At 35.0% G+C, this 16,143-nt stretch overlaps 2 protein-coding genes and 2 pseudogenes across 2 annotated transcripts; 3 read left to right on the top strand and 1 right to left on the bottom strand.

The window, feature by feature from the left end:
- Positions 1-533: 533 nt before the first annotated feature.
- On the bottom strand, positions 534-4,105 carry LOC108858651 (protein ARABIDILLO 2-like). The gene is made up of 9 exons (XM_018632540.1): positions 2,666-4,105; positions 2,504-2,581; positions 2,146-2,277; positions 1,834-2,049; positions 1,632-1,726; positions 1,470-1,533; positions 1,226-1,401; positions 839-1,145; positions 534-752 (listed from the first exon to the last, which is right to left on the bottom strand). The coding sequence occupies exons 1-9, from the start codon at positions 4,103-4,105 to the stop codon at positions 534-536; spliced, it is 2,727 nt and encodes a 908-aa protein (XP_018488042.1).
- Positions 4,106-6,948: 2,843 nt separating this feature from the next.
- Positions 6,949-7,285, top strand: LOC108858650 (SKP1-like protein 13; annotated as a pseudogene).
- A 1,111-nt stretch (positions 7,286-8,396) lies between these two features.
- Positions 8,397-9,968, top strand: LOC108861002 (F-box/LRR-repeat protein At3g60040-like; annotated as a pseudogene).
- Positions 9,969-11,489: 1,521 nt separating this feature from the next.
- LOC108858649 (F-box/LRR-repeat protein At3g60040-like) lies at positions 11,490-12,872 on the top strand. Its single transcript, XM_018632539.2, has 3 exons — positions 11,490-12,464; positions 12,538-12,687; positions 12,789-12,872. Exons 1-3 carry the CDS (start codon positions 11,505-11,507, stop codon positions 12,870-12,872), a joined length of 1,194 nt encoding a protein of 397 aa, XP_018488041.2. The 5' UTR covers positions 11,490-11,504.
- Positions 12,873-16,143: the final 3,271 nt, after the last annotated feature.

The raw sequence follows: 16,143 nt of genomic DNA, 5'->3' as shown, positions 1-16,143 counted from the left end.
GCTATTTTAGCTTTTAGATTGCGTAATGGTTCTAAGTTTAATAGTTTATATTCAGTTTAATGTGAGCATTTTCAGATCTCGGATTTTTTAATCACACTAAATTGTCAACCCCTAAAAGGATCGAAAAAAATATTTGAGGGATTGAATGAAAGTTTGGGAATATACTTAAGTAGCTAGATATTGCCAAGTAGTTAACGTTTCTAAGTTGCTAACTTGATAGTAGAAGCCAGGAAAAAACCTCTGCAAAATCTCTCTCAAAAGGTAAGTATCATATATATGATGAAAAACAAAGAAGGTCTTTTTGTTACAGAAAAAATCTCAGAAAAAGATTGATAAACATAATAAGGCAACATAAAATATTATTCCACAACACCTTTCTTGTTTTTAATATGGATCAAACATCTTCTGAGACAATAGTCTTGATGTTGCCTCTGCAGCACGATGAGCCTCTGATTTTGCTTCTGTCTTGATGTTTTTTTATTGTCTGAGAGATACATACTAAATAGTCTATTCACTAAAGAATGCTAATGAAATTAGCGCCCCAATCTTATTTCAAAGTTGATAACTTTCTTTCCTTTTGAAAATTCTGGCTGGTGATGATACTCAAGGTTGCGAACCACGATTTTCGCAAAGATCTTAGCCTCACGAGGCATACTCGTAGCTGCAGCAGCAATACGCAAAAGTCTCGGATATTTAGCATTATGCATCAAGCTTGCATGATGCTTGGCGTGACTAGCTCCTGGTAGTGTGAACTGCATTATTTACATTAGATCTTAGTACCAAAACGCAAAACTGATTCAAAAAGCACACTAACCATTTAGAAGAAAGAATAAAATACCTGTAGAAGCGCAAAGACTGCAATTTTTTGGAGTACAGGGGAAGGGTTACTCAGCATTTTAACAAACCTTCCAATCTCTTCACCACTACATCTCAAGTTGTCATCTTCTGGGATACAAATTACTTCCTTCAATACTTGTGCTGACTTAGATGGAGTAAATGATGAAGCAGCAGTTTTTATGATTTTTGGATCCATGAAACCGTTAATGAATCTTTCAATGTATTTAAGCCCGCTTATTATAACTTTAGGCAACCGAACACTTTTTGATGACCTTTCCCCTGGAGAAGCCTTTACACATTCATCCAACCTGTGCAGATAAACAGATAAGATCAAAAGTCATACATAATATATAGAAATGTGAATATGATTTGTTAATCTTTTGAGTACCTTCCATCAATGATGTATGCTAATGTTAATGCTGCAAGGAAACGAGCCATTTTGGAAGGAGAAGTAGTACAGAGGCGACCAAGCGCTAACACTCCTCCTTCCTCCACAATGCCGAGAGCATTATCATGATTGGAAGAAAGATTCCATAGAGCTCCTGCAGCAGCTTCATGCACATCCTTGGAAAAAAAAGGTAAAAGGTGAACCGGATTCTAACTCAAAAAATCTGAAAAAAAAATCTTGTTACCTTATATTGAGATCGTGCAAGAGCAACTAGAGGAGGTATACCACCTTCAAGTCCAATTACAATGCTGATTATAGAAAGAAAAAAAAAGTATCATCTCAATCTGTTTTGCATTGATGTAGCTAGGAAGCTGCACTGACAAAAAAAATTCAAACGGATGCACACCTGTTTTCATCTGAGTGTGATAGACTCCAAAGAGCACCAGCTGCACTCTTTTGTAGATCTCTTGATGCATTCATACAGGAGTAGGCAAGTGCCACCTAAAATATATAATCAAGAAACACAAGTGATGTATCTAAAACACACACACACACACACACAAAAAATATAAAATAAAAGACAGAAAAGGAAATATATATAATAATACCGAGGCTTGAACACCACCCAATGCAGCGATCAATTCTCTATTATTTTCATCGTATGCCAAGTTCCAAAGAGCACCAGCTGCTTCTAGTTTAACACCACCATGATGGGATCTCGTCAGCTGAATAATAGTTTCCAAAGCACGAGGCTCTTTGCCAATAGCAGCATTGTTATTGTTGCTATCATCATGAGCAGCCAGATTAGCCAAACCACGAGCCGCCTGAAGGAAAAAAAGAAGAAGAAGAAAATGTGTGACAAACCTAGTTAAGACAATCAATAGCATAAGCATATAATATGTATAAAGCAAGGTAAGTACATGTTCTTGTGCTCCTTTATACTTGCAGTTTCGAGCTAGCATCACCAAGGCATGCACACCTCCTGCTTTTGCAATTTCCCTGCTGCACTTGTCGTCTCCTGCTAAATTAGCTAGTGCACCAGCAGCACGCTCCTGATCAAAGATAAAAAGGAGTAGAATAAATACTTCTTTCCAGAATGAACAAAATATAAAAATAAAATTACCAAATCTAACAAAATCTTTGAACTTAATGAACAAGACATCTCTACAATCTTTTCTAAAAGCCCTAATACTGGTTTTGATAATACTTAGGTAGAAGTGTTAATTTAAGATATTTCTAAAAGAAAAATGTGAGGGTTTAAAGGTGGCAAGCCTGTACCAGAAGTTCACCATGGTCATATGGCCATCTAGAGAGAAGCTCCATCAACACATTCACTCCTCCAGCTTGTAAAATGGCCTTATAATACAAAATAAACAAGAAGCAACAATGTTAACTAAAGAGAAAAAGGTTTAATAACTCTTTATAAGGGGACAAAGTTACCTTATATGCGTCTCCAAGAGAGAGATGCCACAGTGCACCAGCAGCTTCGTGAGCCACAAGTCTACTCCTAGACTTTGTTAAACCAAGAATAACATCGACCCCTCCTTCTTCAGCAACAGCCTTTGCAGCATTATCATTTAAAGACAGGTTTGCAATAGCCCTTGCAGCTTCTGACTGAAAACTTTTTTTCCAAGATTTAGCAAATTTTAACAGAATTGGGATGCCTCCATCACGCATAACTGATATACTAGCATTGTCATCACCCATATGGATGAAAGCAGCAAGTCCTGTGGCTGCTCTCTCTTGAACATCCTCTTGTGAGCTTTGCATTAGCCTGAGAAACAACTTAGGTCCATAGTTATGCCAGAAACTGTTCAGTCCTAGCAAGTTGTTTTCTGCCAAATATAAAAGCGTACAAGAAAGGTTACACTCAATCCAACACATTGTTTCTTCATTTAGCATCTTTGAGTTATCTTCAAATAATATAGAAGCCAGCCCGTTTAAAGTATTGTTAAACTTAGCAATCAAGATCTTTCCTTCGAATTCATCAGGGTCAAAATCTGCAACATTTTCGAGCATATGGCAGTTTAAAGCACACACAACTTTCAAGCTTTGAGATGATGTCAACAGCCTTGAAACCGCCACATGGTCAATGCTGGTTCTCGAGACATCCAAACCGGTTAAGTTCGGAAGCTTCTCCCAACTCTCAGTTGCAACTCTCCAGTTAATGGTTGATGTCCCAGTGACAGCAAGGTAGCGAAGAGAAACCACTTGTCCAAACGCTTCTTCGTTGATGTTCAGACAATCTAGGAATCCAACATCACTGAGCTGTGGACAATGCTGGGCCAAAGATGTAATCGCCTCGGAGCTAACATCTCTCATTCCAGAGAGGCGAAGCGATTTAAGTTTAGGACAGAAAATGGCTATACGCTTTATAGCCTCACTAGTGATCTTCTCCCCAAAGCCTGGTCCAAGATGGAGGCTCTCAAGAGCTTTGTGGCATGCAACGATCATAGACAGTTTGGCATCTGTTACATTCCCACAATGTTCGCCGCTTATCTCCCTCAGATTCTTTGCTTTGAGATTAACTAAGGCAGAGGAAGAGTGAAGACCACTGAACCTAACCTTCTGAAGATCAGCACACCTATTCGCAAGACAATCCACCAGTGAGAGATTAAACCTGTAACCGCGAAGATCCAAAGAACTCCACAGGTATGGAGAAGCGCCAATGCTTCTCCATGCTTTACATGTCGATGCTAAGCTAGCTCGGTCGGGGTAGTCTAATAGCGTAAATATGTGCAACATCGGGTCGTAGATCATACTAGTCCAGTCCACAGGCTTTTGATCCTTTCGTGCTACATCTTCCTCCACTCTCTGACGCACCCTACGACTCGTATCCTCACCATCTTCTTCAACTCTCTGACGCACTTTTGGATTCATATCTTGATCAGATGTCTATAGTCAACTAAACAAAGCTTGTAGAACAATGAAAGCAAAGTTAGATAAACAATGAAAGCAAAGTTAGATACACAATGGCTCCAAAACTAGAATCTCACTGCTAATAGTATAGATTAGTGTTCTAAAAGTTTGTTTAGGCTAGGAAAATCAGACTTAAAACAAAAATATTTTTCTTAAACATTTTTATGTTAATTCGAGACATTAAAAAAAGTGTAGGCATCTGCATAATTAATAAATTTCTGTAGAACTCATTATTAATTAATTAATTATTGACAAGCAGTTTCTTGAACATTGAAACCGAAACAAGACTCAACAAACCTAGAATGATCGTTTGGCTATGAGAACAATAGATATGTCATCTCTATTCAAATTCAATACCGAGTGGTGATCAAAACACATTATTCAAGCAAAGAGATCAGAAAACTGTTTTACGATCATCAAAAACTAAAAAAGAATAATTAAAAAATAATCACCTCTGGAACAAAAGAGAAGAACTTTGTCTTAGTTTTACTCCAAGAAACAGAGAAAGAAGAAGATATAATCTGAGGAATTGAAGAATGAAGGTGAAGAGAGAGAGACACTAGAAGAGAGCTTATATAAGCAGTTTATATTTGTAAAAGAAGTATCTATCACTTCCTGGACACAATACATTTATATATATTACCACCAGTCAACACAATAACTCCACATTTTCTTCTAAGCATTTAAAAGTATTATAAGATATTTCTATTGTTTAAAAAAAGTAGATTTTTTCCTCCAATATTGGCATTTTCTTTGAATTGTTTTGATAGATAGCATTGTTATATTCTTAAAATAAAATATTTTATGACAAATTAGTATCTAACTTTCAATTAATATATAACTACTTTAATAAAAGTTTCCCGCGTGATTAACGGTATTTTAAAATTTTAATGTTGATTAGTTTCGCACGATGTTAACGACTTACTTTAAAAGTTTAATGTTAGTTAGCTTCGCGCGTTAACGGATTTTAAACTGTTAGTTCCGCACCCTGTTAGCAGATCATTTAGAAATTTAATATCATTCAGTGAATATACTAATTATGTAAAATTGATTTTTAGTTTAAAATTATAAAGTCTAACTAATGCAAAGAACTTATTTACAGATTTGTAAAGATATGAACAAAAAATTGTTGGCATATTCATAATATCTTTTTAAGTAGTATTTTCATGAATTTTGAAATCTATATCCATACACATTAATATCTTTAGTGAATACACAGTATTTTCATTAATTTTAAATAGTATGTGTAGATTTGTTTATTGATTGTAGCTACATTTTTAAATATCTATACATACAAAATCTCTTTATATAATTTTTTGGTATATAATTACTATTAAAAATTCATTAATTATAGCTAATTAATTTTTAACAGTAAAAACGCATATGGTAACTAAGATATGAGAGACATGTGTTTTGTGCTTTTAGTAATTAAGATTTTCTCACAATTAATAAATGACACACTTTTAGTAATTAAGATTTTCTCACAATTAATAAATGCCTTTTGATGTTTTTTAAATAATGCAAGACTGCTAAATTTGTTTCAGTGTAAATGACAATAATCATAAACCATGAATGATATACATGTGTGTTTATGCTAAAGAGGAGATTTCTTCTTTAATAGTTATGATTTTATTCAAAAGATTGACTCTTAACTCATGCTTTAAGGTAAAATCCAAAAAGATGTAACAAATTAGAAAAAGAGACCAAGTACTAAAACTGAATCACATAGTACACACATTCCTTTGCCCGAAAGAAAATAAAAAAATACAAGAGAAAAAGACACTTTGTCAGTTACTACTAATAACAAAACATTTTTTGCAATCTCTTACTTTCTATTTAAGGGAATATAAACTAAAAATAGGAACATATATTGTTCGCTTATGTATTTTAATTCATTTAAAATTATATTACAATTTATAAAGTCAAGAATTTTTTTTAATTAATGTTTACAAATTCAGAGATTTTTGAATTTGGGTATTTATATTTTAAACTTAGTAGTACATCCAAATCTATTGAAATCAAATTTATTAACAGATTCATATGACTAATACTTGATTTATGACTAATTATTTATTTGAACTAAATCTTGTAAATCATAGAAAAATAACACCATTTTTAAATCTATTATATTATTTTTAATCAAGGTTAACTATCCAGAGATCTTATTTCGAATTTGAGTATTTAATTTTTAAATTTAGTAGTCAATTCAAATATATTAACAAAACTGTATGACTAATACTTGATTTATGACTAATTCTTGATTTGAATGAAGTTTTATAACTCATAAAACAAATAACAAAATTTTGAAATCTATTATTTTGTATATTGTGACAAAACTGTATGACTATTACTTGATTTATAAATCATAAAAAAATAACAGATCCGTATAACTAATACTTGATTCATGACTAATTCTTGATCTGAATTAAATTTTGTAGATCATAAAATAAATAACACAATTTTCAAATCTATTATATTGGTTTTAATTAATATTTACAATCCGGAGAATTTATTTTGAGTATTAGTATTTATATTTTAAACGTAGTAGTCAATTCAAATATTTTGTAATCGAATTTATTAACAAATTCATATGACTAACTTGATTTACTTGAGTTACGATTAATTCTTTATTTGAATTAGAATTTATAAATTATAAAACAAATAATCAGTTTCTTTCATCTTCCCTTTGAATATTTCTTACGAGAAAACAGCCACGCAGCAAAGAAGGACGATGTCGAATGATCGATCACGTTGAAGACCTCCGACGGTCTATTCTTTGTCGTCGGACGTACTTCAATCAGTGAACACCCGATCATGCGATCACCAACGTCACTTGCAAAATCCTCAAGTTAGTTATTGAATACTGCAAAGAACCACGTAGTCATCGATTCTTCCTCCTCCGCTGTTGATGCTCTCAAGAAGTGGAACGCTGAGTTCATCATGCTAGTGGATCTATCCTCATTGCTGCAAATTATCTAGACAGCAAAGGTCTTTTTGATCTCACTTGCGAGATCAGTCGCTGACGTGAACGCAGCATGCAAAGACCCTAAGGAGATTCGCGCAACGTTCCGCCTCATGGATGACTTTACAGTAGATGAAGAAGCAGAGATTCTCAAGGAGAACGAGTGGGATTTTGATTGAATGATCGGGTTAATCTAAACCCTAGCTAGTTTTTCTTTTCGAATTTTTAGCTCGTAATGAGATGAAACATGGCTTTCTTGTTTTGATTTTTGTGAATATGAACCTTTCTTGACTCTTACGCAAAAATGAGTAAAAACAGAGGATGGTGATAAACTGTGTATAATATCACACTCTCTCTCAAGGTTCACTCTCTACTAGCTCCAACTTGTACCAAACACAAAATCTCGATTGCCTTCAAAATGTATTCGGATTTAAACAACTTTGATTCGTTCTGTGAATTGGGGTTAATAGGCACAAACTCTAAAACTCTATAATATGATCTCTTTTTTTTTTTGTCTAAAACTCTATAATATGATCTCTATACGTCGATTTTAGAGCTGCAACTAAACCTCTACGAACAGAACAAGAGCCGGTTTTCACTAACATGACGTGACTTTCTTTTGGTGCTGGATATGTTGACTCCTCTCGTAGAATATTTATCTTTTTTTTTTTTGCTAAAACCGTAGAATATTTATCAATCTACAAAACGTAAAAGACGAGAACAAGGTAATTCAAAACTCTATAAAAACAGAGGATGATGGTTGAATTGTGCACATTATTTTAGTCTAAAATGTAAAATTGGAAGAAAAAAATGTAAATATTTCATATAAAATATGGTTTAATAAGTGAATTTGATTCATTTATATGGCAATATTCTATAATATAAATGCAGCACAACCCAACCTAGATAATAAACCCCCTAAAATCTCAAGTGGAGACTCCCCATTATTCTCTGTTCGACGTCCTCGCAGGTTTGTCTTTTAGTGTTAGTTTCATATTGACTAGTAACGCATGCAAGAAAGGTAAAAGGTTGAAGAAGCTTTAGTTTCTGTTATGGTTTCCTCTGTTCTCTCCTTATGGTTTACTCTGTTCTCTAAAAATATGGTTCTCTCAATATTTTGTCCTCTGTTCTCTTCTTATGATTTACTCTGTTCTCTCGATTTTGTTGTTTACTCTGTTCTCTTCTTATGGTTTACTCTGTTCTCATAAGCGGTCAAATTGTCATTCTTTTGAGATTCCGTTAGATTACAGATGTGTCATTCTTATACTCTGTACTCACTTCATCTTTCAGGCACTTTGAAGGAAGAGATTGAATCTGTCTGCATGGACTCAAACAAGCTAGGCATGGGGTCGAGAGATGCAATCAGCTGTCTCCCTGAAGAAATACTGGGAGAGATCCTGTCCTTACTTCCGACCAAACTTGCTGCTTCAACCTCTCTTGTCTCGAAAAGGTGGAGGTATCTGTTTGCACTGGTTCACAATCTTGATCTCGATGATTCTGTCTTGCTGCAACCGCCGCCAGAGGGTAAAGAAGGGAGGGATAAAATCAAGGAGAGCTTCGGAAACTTTGTGGATAGAACACTCGCTTTGCAATGCGGTTCTCGCATCAATAAATTCTCTCTAACATATAACGTTACCAACAACAGCGATGTGGTTAATGAGCGTCGCTGGATATCCAGTGTCGTTGAGCGTGGTGTATTGGAAGTGGACGTTACTTTGAGGCCTCGTTGGGTAGGCCATGTAGCTACCGATGCAGTTCACGGGAACTGCTTTCTTACTTATCACCTCTTCAGGAGCAAGACACTGGTTAAGCTCTGTCTCGGAACAGATACTAGTATTGGAAAGCTTCCTCCTGATGTCTATCTTCCAGCGCTTAAGAGTCTCTTCCTCGATACCATCGTGTTCCAAGACCAAGATCTGTGTGATGTGCTTCTTCCTGGTTGTCCAGTGCTTGAGGAGTTAACTGTTGTTCACACGACTTATTTTAACCCTTACAGGATATCGAGTCAGAGCATCAAGAAGCTAAGAGTTGACTATGATTGTGAATTTGGAATTGATGATTGGTCTATTATGTCATATGACGCCCCAAGTCTTGTCTCTCTCGACTACACTGACTTTGCCTTGTCTGCATACCCACTTGTTAACTTGGAATCTTTAATCAAAGCTAAGCTGAACCTTTCTTATTCTAAAAAAAAGATAAAGAGGCCGGATATATCTGGTCTCCTTGTAGGGATAAGCAACGTGGAGACCCTCATTATTTCTCCCGATTCTACTGATGTAAGTCTTCTTTTTTTTTTTTGGTTTTACTTGATAAAACTCAGGACATTCTTGAAGCATATGTGTTTTGTATTTCAGGTGATTTCTCGATGTGTTAAACATGGACTAGTTTTACCCGTGTTTAACAATCTGGTTACCTTATCTTTTGGGAGTAACAACAAACGAGGTTGGGAACTGCTGCCATATTTGCTAAAGCAGTCTCCAAAGATTGAAACACTAATCATCCAGGAATGTTTGTTTTTCACTAATAATCGAAACACCTCTATAGAGACCCCTCGGAACTCACTTACTCAGTTGCAAGCATCTTCTTCTATCTTTGATGCTCCCCCCTGGGTCTGGATGGTTATACAGGCGATGTTACCATTGGTCTGTTCCAAGTCAAGTTGCTGCATGGTCTTGGTTATAAAGGAATTGCTAAAGAGCTTCAACACTTTAAGAGTCGCTTGGGGAAACTGAATGCATCCCAAAAGTGCGAGTCGAGTTCCCTGAAGATGTTGCGGTCGATTATGCCAAACTTATTCAAACCCGTAGGGATCTATTCACCCTTGTTGAAGTTGTTGCACCCGATGTCGCATATTTCGAGTAGAACTGATATAAATTGCTACTTTTATGTGTAACAATTAAACTCCTGTTTTATTTGCTTCCTGTCACCGCTTTGCTCTTTTGTATGGATCTACTCTTTCTGTAACGTTAAACTATTTTATTTGCTTCCTGTCGCTTTGCTCTCTTTGTATGGAGCTACTTATGTAACATTAAACTTGTTTCATGTCGCACTGCCGGCCTCTTTTCTAAATTCATCTCTGTCTCTATAATATTAATTTTCACTTTCGAACTATCACATTAAAAATTACATCGGTTAATATCGTTTCTACCCTGAATAAAATATATAAATTAACCAAAAAAATAAAAACGAATTTAAAATTTATTTGATTTGATAAGTTATTAAAAATAATAACAATAAGAATTATCTAAAATCTAAAATTATATTTAAAAAAATGATAATGTCTACATATTATGTTGTTATATATCCGAAAATATCTTAAATGTAATTTTTATATTGATTCAATTTATAGATGACTTTCTACGTGGGATAATATTATTTGAAATAAAGTAAATTTTGTATACATTTAAAATTTGTAATACTTTTGATAAATCATATTACTTGATAAAAAATATATTGAGAACTTTGATTGGTTAATAATGGAAAATGTGGGAACTCCAATGCAAAAAAATCTGCTACTAAATTTTCAAACATATTATACAACATTATTTAATAAATATGTAAAAGTTGGAAAAATGTAAATACTTCATATACATATGGTTTTGATAAGTGATTTTGATTCACAATAATTTGTCAAAATATGGCAATATTCTATAATATAAATGCAGCACAACGCAACATTCTGAACTGGAGACTCCCATCCCATCAGCATCTGTTTGACGTCCTCCGCAGGGTTCGTCTTCAACGTTAATTTCATATGACTAGTAACGCATGCACGGAAGGTAAAAGGTTGAAGAAGCTTTAGTTTCTGTTATGGTTTACTCTGTTCTCTCCATGCGGTTTACTCTGTTCTCTAAAAATATGGTTGTTTACTCTGTTCTCTCAATATGGTTTATAGTTTACTCTTTTCTCTTAATATGGCATACTCTGTTGTTTTACTCTGTTCTCTCCATATAGTTTACTCTTCTCAATATGCTTTATAGTTTACTCTTTTCTTTTTTTTTTGAATATATAGTTTACTATTTTCTCCCAGTATGGTTTATGGTCTACTCTGTTTTATCCATATGGTTTACTCTGTTCTACTACAAGCGCTCAAAGTGTCATTCTTTTGAGATTTCACAAGATTATAGATGCACTGAGTTTGATGAAACTGTTGTAGTTTACCACTACAAAGTCTGCAAGGGGAAAAGCTTGAACCTTTAGCTTCTGTTTTCTCTATAGTTTTTCTAAAGCTTTTATATTCAGTTTCATCGTTGTAGATGTGAAAACTAGATTTTATCGTTTGTGGTTAATCCAGCAGTTTGAATCACTCTGTGCTCACTTCATCTTTTTTTTTTTTTTTGAAAATTGTGCTCACTTCATCTTTTAGGCACTTTTAAGGAAGAGACTGGTTCTGTCTGTATGGATTCCCACAAGCTAAACATGGGCTTGAGAGATGCAATCAGCTGGCTCCCTGACGACGTTCTGGGCAGGATCTTGTCCTTACTTCCCACAAAACAAGCTGCTTCAACATCTGTTCTTGCTAAAAGGTGGAGGCATGTGTTTAGATTAGTGCACATTCTTGATTTTGATGATTCTGTGTTGCTGCAACCGGGAGAGGGTAAAGAAGGGAGTGATGAAATCAAGGAGAGCTTCGGTAGTTTTGTTGACCGAACACTCGCTTCGCAATGCGGTTCTCCTATAAAGAAATTCTCTCTAAAGTTTCACATTCACGAGAGCAAAGAGATGGCCTATCTATTCTCCTGGATACGTAATGCATTAGACCGTGGTGTTTTAGAAGTTGACGTCAGTTTGACGCCTAATACAAGTTGGTATTGGATGGTCCCAGTAGATGTTGATGTGGTTCAATGGGATTTCCTTCTTCCTTGTCAGCTCTTCAGGAGCAAGACACTGGTTAAGCTGTCGCTAGGAACAAACACTGATATTGGAACGCTTCCTCCTGATGTGTCTCTTCCAGCGCTTAAGAGCCTCTTCATCGATTCCATCTTGTTTGACGACCAAGATCTTTGTGACGTGCTTCTTCCTGGTTGTCCAGTGCTTGATGAGTTAACTGTTGTTCACAAGTATGATTTATACCCTTACAGGATATCGAGTCAGAGCATCAAGAAGCTAACAGTTTACTATGATTGTGAAGTTGGACTTGATTATATGTCTGTTATGTCACTTGACGCCCCAAGTCTTGTCTCCCTAGACTACACTGACTATGCCATGTCTGAGTACCCACTTGTCAACTTGAAATCTTTACTCAAAGCTAAGCTGAACCTTTCCTCTTCTGGAAAGATCAAGAAACCGGATCTAACGGGTCTCATTACAGGGATAAGCAACGTCGAAACCTTGCATCTTTCTCCGGCTTCTGCTGATGTAAGTCTTCTTTGTGTTTTTTTACTTGAGAAAAAAGCTTGGACATTCTCGAAAGCATATGCGTGTGTTTCAGGTGATTGCTCGATGTGTTGAAAATGGACTAGTTTTACCAGTGTTCAAGAATCTGGTTAAGTTATCTTTTGGGAGTTGCAACGAACGAGGCTGGAAACTTCTGCTGGATCTGGTTAAGCAATCTCCGAAGCTTGAAACTCTAATCATCCAGGTATATTTCAAAAACATTATGAACGAATATGTCTATAGAGACACGGACTTGGTTGTTGATTATATACATGCATGCATCTTTCTTGATTGATGCTTCTCCAGGGTCTGGATAGTTGCGCAGGCGATGTTAGGATACATCCCTTCCAAGTAAAGGTGGAGGAACTGGTAAAGCGTTGGAAATCTTGAAGAGTTTTCTTGGATGATGCCATAGATTACAATTGAATATGGATCTAATGATAGTTTCTATTACTTTAAAAAAAAAAATCAAACATTGATATAATTCTGATGGTAAAGATATATATATATATATATATATATATATATCTATGATGATTACCAATCCATTAGGATCTATGCAGTTGGTACTATAGAATTTCGGCTAGGTTTTTCAGTCAATTTTTTATTAATTTGACGATTCTATGCAACTCATAGCACAAAGAATGTATAGTAGTGTTACTAGGCAAAATAGGAAGTAAAACAAGGAGGAAAGACTCGGATAGAAAGTCTTCAGCAGTTATGATAGCTGAATAATTACTCTGTATTTGTGGTTGGAGAAGATGATCGAAGATCAGATTGTTGTAAGTGAGTGAGACGAGAGTCTTGAGGCGATCTCTTAAGGAGATTGTATGAGAGCAACGTTGTACTCGTGTGTGAGGATCATAGTACATCGTTACTCTCATACGAATCTGTATTCGACTGATACGAGTTTTACAAGAAATCGATAGGTTTACTAGTTCAAACTTATCAGTCGTTAATATAACACAACAAATGAATGCCACAAACAACAATACCTTAGGCATCATATCAACTTTGTAATAGCTGCTGGCACCCATCAAAAGATAAGTGCAACGGCGTGACCAAATTTACTGCCAAAACTATCAGATAAATGCTTAGCCACATGTTATTTAATTAAAACGCTAGCTAAAAAGGTATCAGAACATGAGCTTACGCAATCAGTTCCTTAGTAGGAAGTTTGGTCAAATCCATTCCGTTGGGATCCTTCTCGTTGTAATCCTGACCAGAACCGTAAAACTTGCCAGCTGGACGTTTCTCAAATATACCCATCAGATGAAGTTTCATGGCCTCCATACGAGTCACTGGCATCTTTTGAACATGTAGACAAATATTCATCAACTGTTAAAGAGTTATCACCAAAAGGAGATTTCGTAAATATACGCAACCTATATCATCAATGAGAAGCTGTACATTTCCTTTAAGGAAAACATAGCTTCCATCAACTGCTTTAAAAGACAGATACTTTGTGACGTCGGTGTGAATAAGGGCACGAACAAGCTTGCCATTTCCCATCATAAACTGATGAATCATATTGAAAGACAAACATTAGCGGAGAGTCATGACTAGTACAATATAATGAATGCCACCAAGAAAAATACCTTAGGCATCATATCAACATTTTAATATCATTAACATACATTAAAATGAATGACACCACCTTAGGCATCATGCAATCCATGTTGGCACTCTAATAAACTAGCTAAGAACCATTAAGATTCATCCTGGCTTCCAAGGCAGACTTGCAAGGGATATGAAGCACTTCCTAGTATTGGCTGGCTTGGAGCAGACGGCTTGCCACTTCTTTTGCGCTTAGTTCCCTCTGAATTTCCTTGTTGTTTCTCTGGAGAAGTCTTCTCTGCTGGGAAAGCGACTTTGATAACTGAACATTTCTCTCCAGGAACATTAGACAGCTAGCTGGGGCTCAGGGACAGAGTGGAGTGATCCTGAAGAATCCCAAGTGCTTAACGGGGCACGGCGGTGCCAGTGGAATTTTGTGCATCTGACGTTGAATTGATTATTTGTCTTGTAGTACTGCCAATAAAGCCCGAGACTTATATTAGGAATATGTGCTGCCATGAAAACCCACTCTCTCATTGCTTCATTGGGACGAAGATTGAAGTCAAAAACCGCGGGTTCCAACCAAGGAGGTGTTTGAAAAACATCCACATGAAAAATAGGAAAGCTATAGTGTGTATGTTGATCCAGAAGTGTTCCTTGCGCACACTTGAGAGACACCCACTTTGCATACGTTTCATTAAACCATCAACAACGACCACAACTGCTGGAGACTGCTCCCCCTCTTGTGACAGAGTCTTGTGGGCTTGTGAACAGAAGGGTCTAACAGTCCTATAGCAGTTCCATTATTGGCATTGCTCCTTTGAGAGAGAGAGAGAACTAGAGAAAGAGAAGAAAAGAGAGATATGCACAAGTAACCATCTTAGATTTGATTTTGATTGTGATGGTAAAACTAGAGATGGTGCAGCTTGATATCGTTAGAATTAAATATAAAGTTAAAGAATAAAAAGCATTTCTGATACTCATTTTGAGCAATAATACTTTCACTTCCACAGCTAAAATGATAAGATATAAAATAAGTGATCAAAACTTGTACAGAATATGACTAAAATATGAGCAATGGATAGTATAGTAAATTATTCAAGAGAATTGATTTGAAAGGCGATATGATTATGTATGAATAACAAATGATTTTGTAACAATGATGTTATTTAGTAAAGGATAACGTAGTAGTAGTAATGTAGTTATGTAGTATAATATAATGTAGTGGTGTTGATAGGATTATAATGGTAAAATTATGGTGATGATGATAATAATACATTAATATTTACTCATTAGGATCAAGATATTAACTCATTTGATGCCAATGTGTATGTCTTATTGAATTTTAGTTAGGATGTCAATCAATTTTCTTCTCAATGAATTTGTTTGAAAAATCTTTGGTAAAGTTACACATTTCAATGTTTAAACAATATTTAGACAATTGTCAATATAAAACATTGAATTATGTATTTTAATAGACTTTAAATCTAAACATAATCCATTGTTATTTGAATGATGATTCTAAATTCTATTTTGAAATCTAGTGTTATTCAGTGAATGATTTAAATCCAGCTTTTAAAATTTAGTGTTATTTAATTTTCAAGGATTTTAAAATTCTTTTTGTTTAATGTTGATTTCAAATCATTTTTTATATATTATCATGAACAAATGAATGAATTCAATATCCAATGTCTACTGCGGAGATTTTAGAATCCATTAACTTAAAATCTTTAAAACTTGATAGATTAAAACATTAATAATTGATTTGAAATCAGTGATTGGATAACACCCCTAGAAATTTCTGAGTTAGAACTTAAAATATTGTTTCCCATGAATATTAAAGATTTTGGACTAAATATTTGGAATCTAATTATCCAGTAATAACATCTCATGGTTCATGGTCATATAAACAGCTAAAGAAGAAGAGCACACAGATAATATCACGTTTCCAAATCAATTATGGGAATGGCATCTTTAGAATTAGAAAACAAAATTATTCCAATTCATATATCTAGCAAGCCATATATGAATTCTTCCAAGAAACACAACAATGAAGAGTATGAGTAGAAGGCCAACCCAGTCACATACCTTATACCCATTGCAA

This window comes from Raphanus sativus, chromosome 5 (assembly GCF_000801105.2).
Source record: "Raphanus sativus cultivar WK10039 chromosome 5, ASM80110v3, whole genome shotgun sequence".
Classification (NCBI taxonomy): Eukaryota; Viridiplantae; Streptophyta; class Magnoliopsida; order Brassicales; family Brassicaceae; genus Raphanus; species Raphanus sativus.
Note: the sequence above shows the minus strand (reverse complement) of the source record. Positions and strands in the feature narration are given on the sequence as shown.

Coding starts and splice junctions, on each gene's coding strand:
- LOC108858651 (XM_018632540.1), bottom strand. CDS start 4,105: ATGAATCCAAAAGTGCGTCAGAGAGTTGAAGAAGATGGTGAGGATACG. Junction 2,278..2,503: donor ATGACCATGGTGAACTTCTG/GTACAGGCTTGC, acceptor ATCTTTGATCAG/GAGCGTGCTGCTGGTGCACT. Junction 2,050..2,145: donor ATAAAGGAGCACAAGAACAT/GTACTTACCTTG, acceptor TTTTTCCTTCAG/GCGGCTCGTGGTTTGGCTAA.
- LOC108858649 (XM_018632539.2), top strand. CDS start 11,505: ATGGATTCCCACAAGCTAAACATGGGCTTGAGAGATGCAATCAGCTGG. Junction 12,465..12,537: donor TTTCTCCGGCTTCTGCTGAT/GTAAGTCTTCTT, acceptor CGTGTGTTTCAG/GTGATTGCTCGATGTGTTGA. Junction 12,688..12,788: donor TTGAAACTCTAATCATCCAG/GTATATTTCAAA, acceptor ATGCTTCTCCAG/GGTCTGGATAGTTGCGCAGG.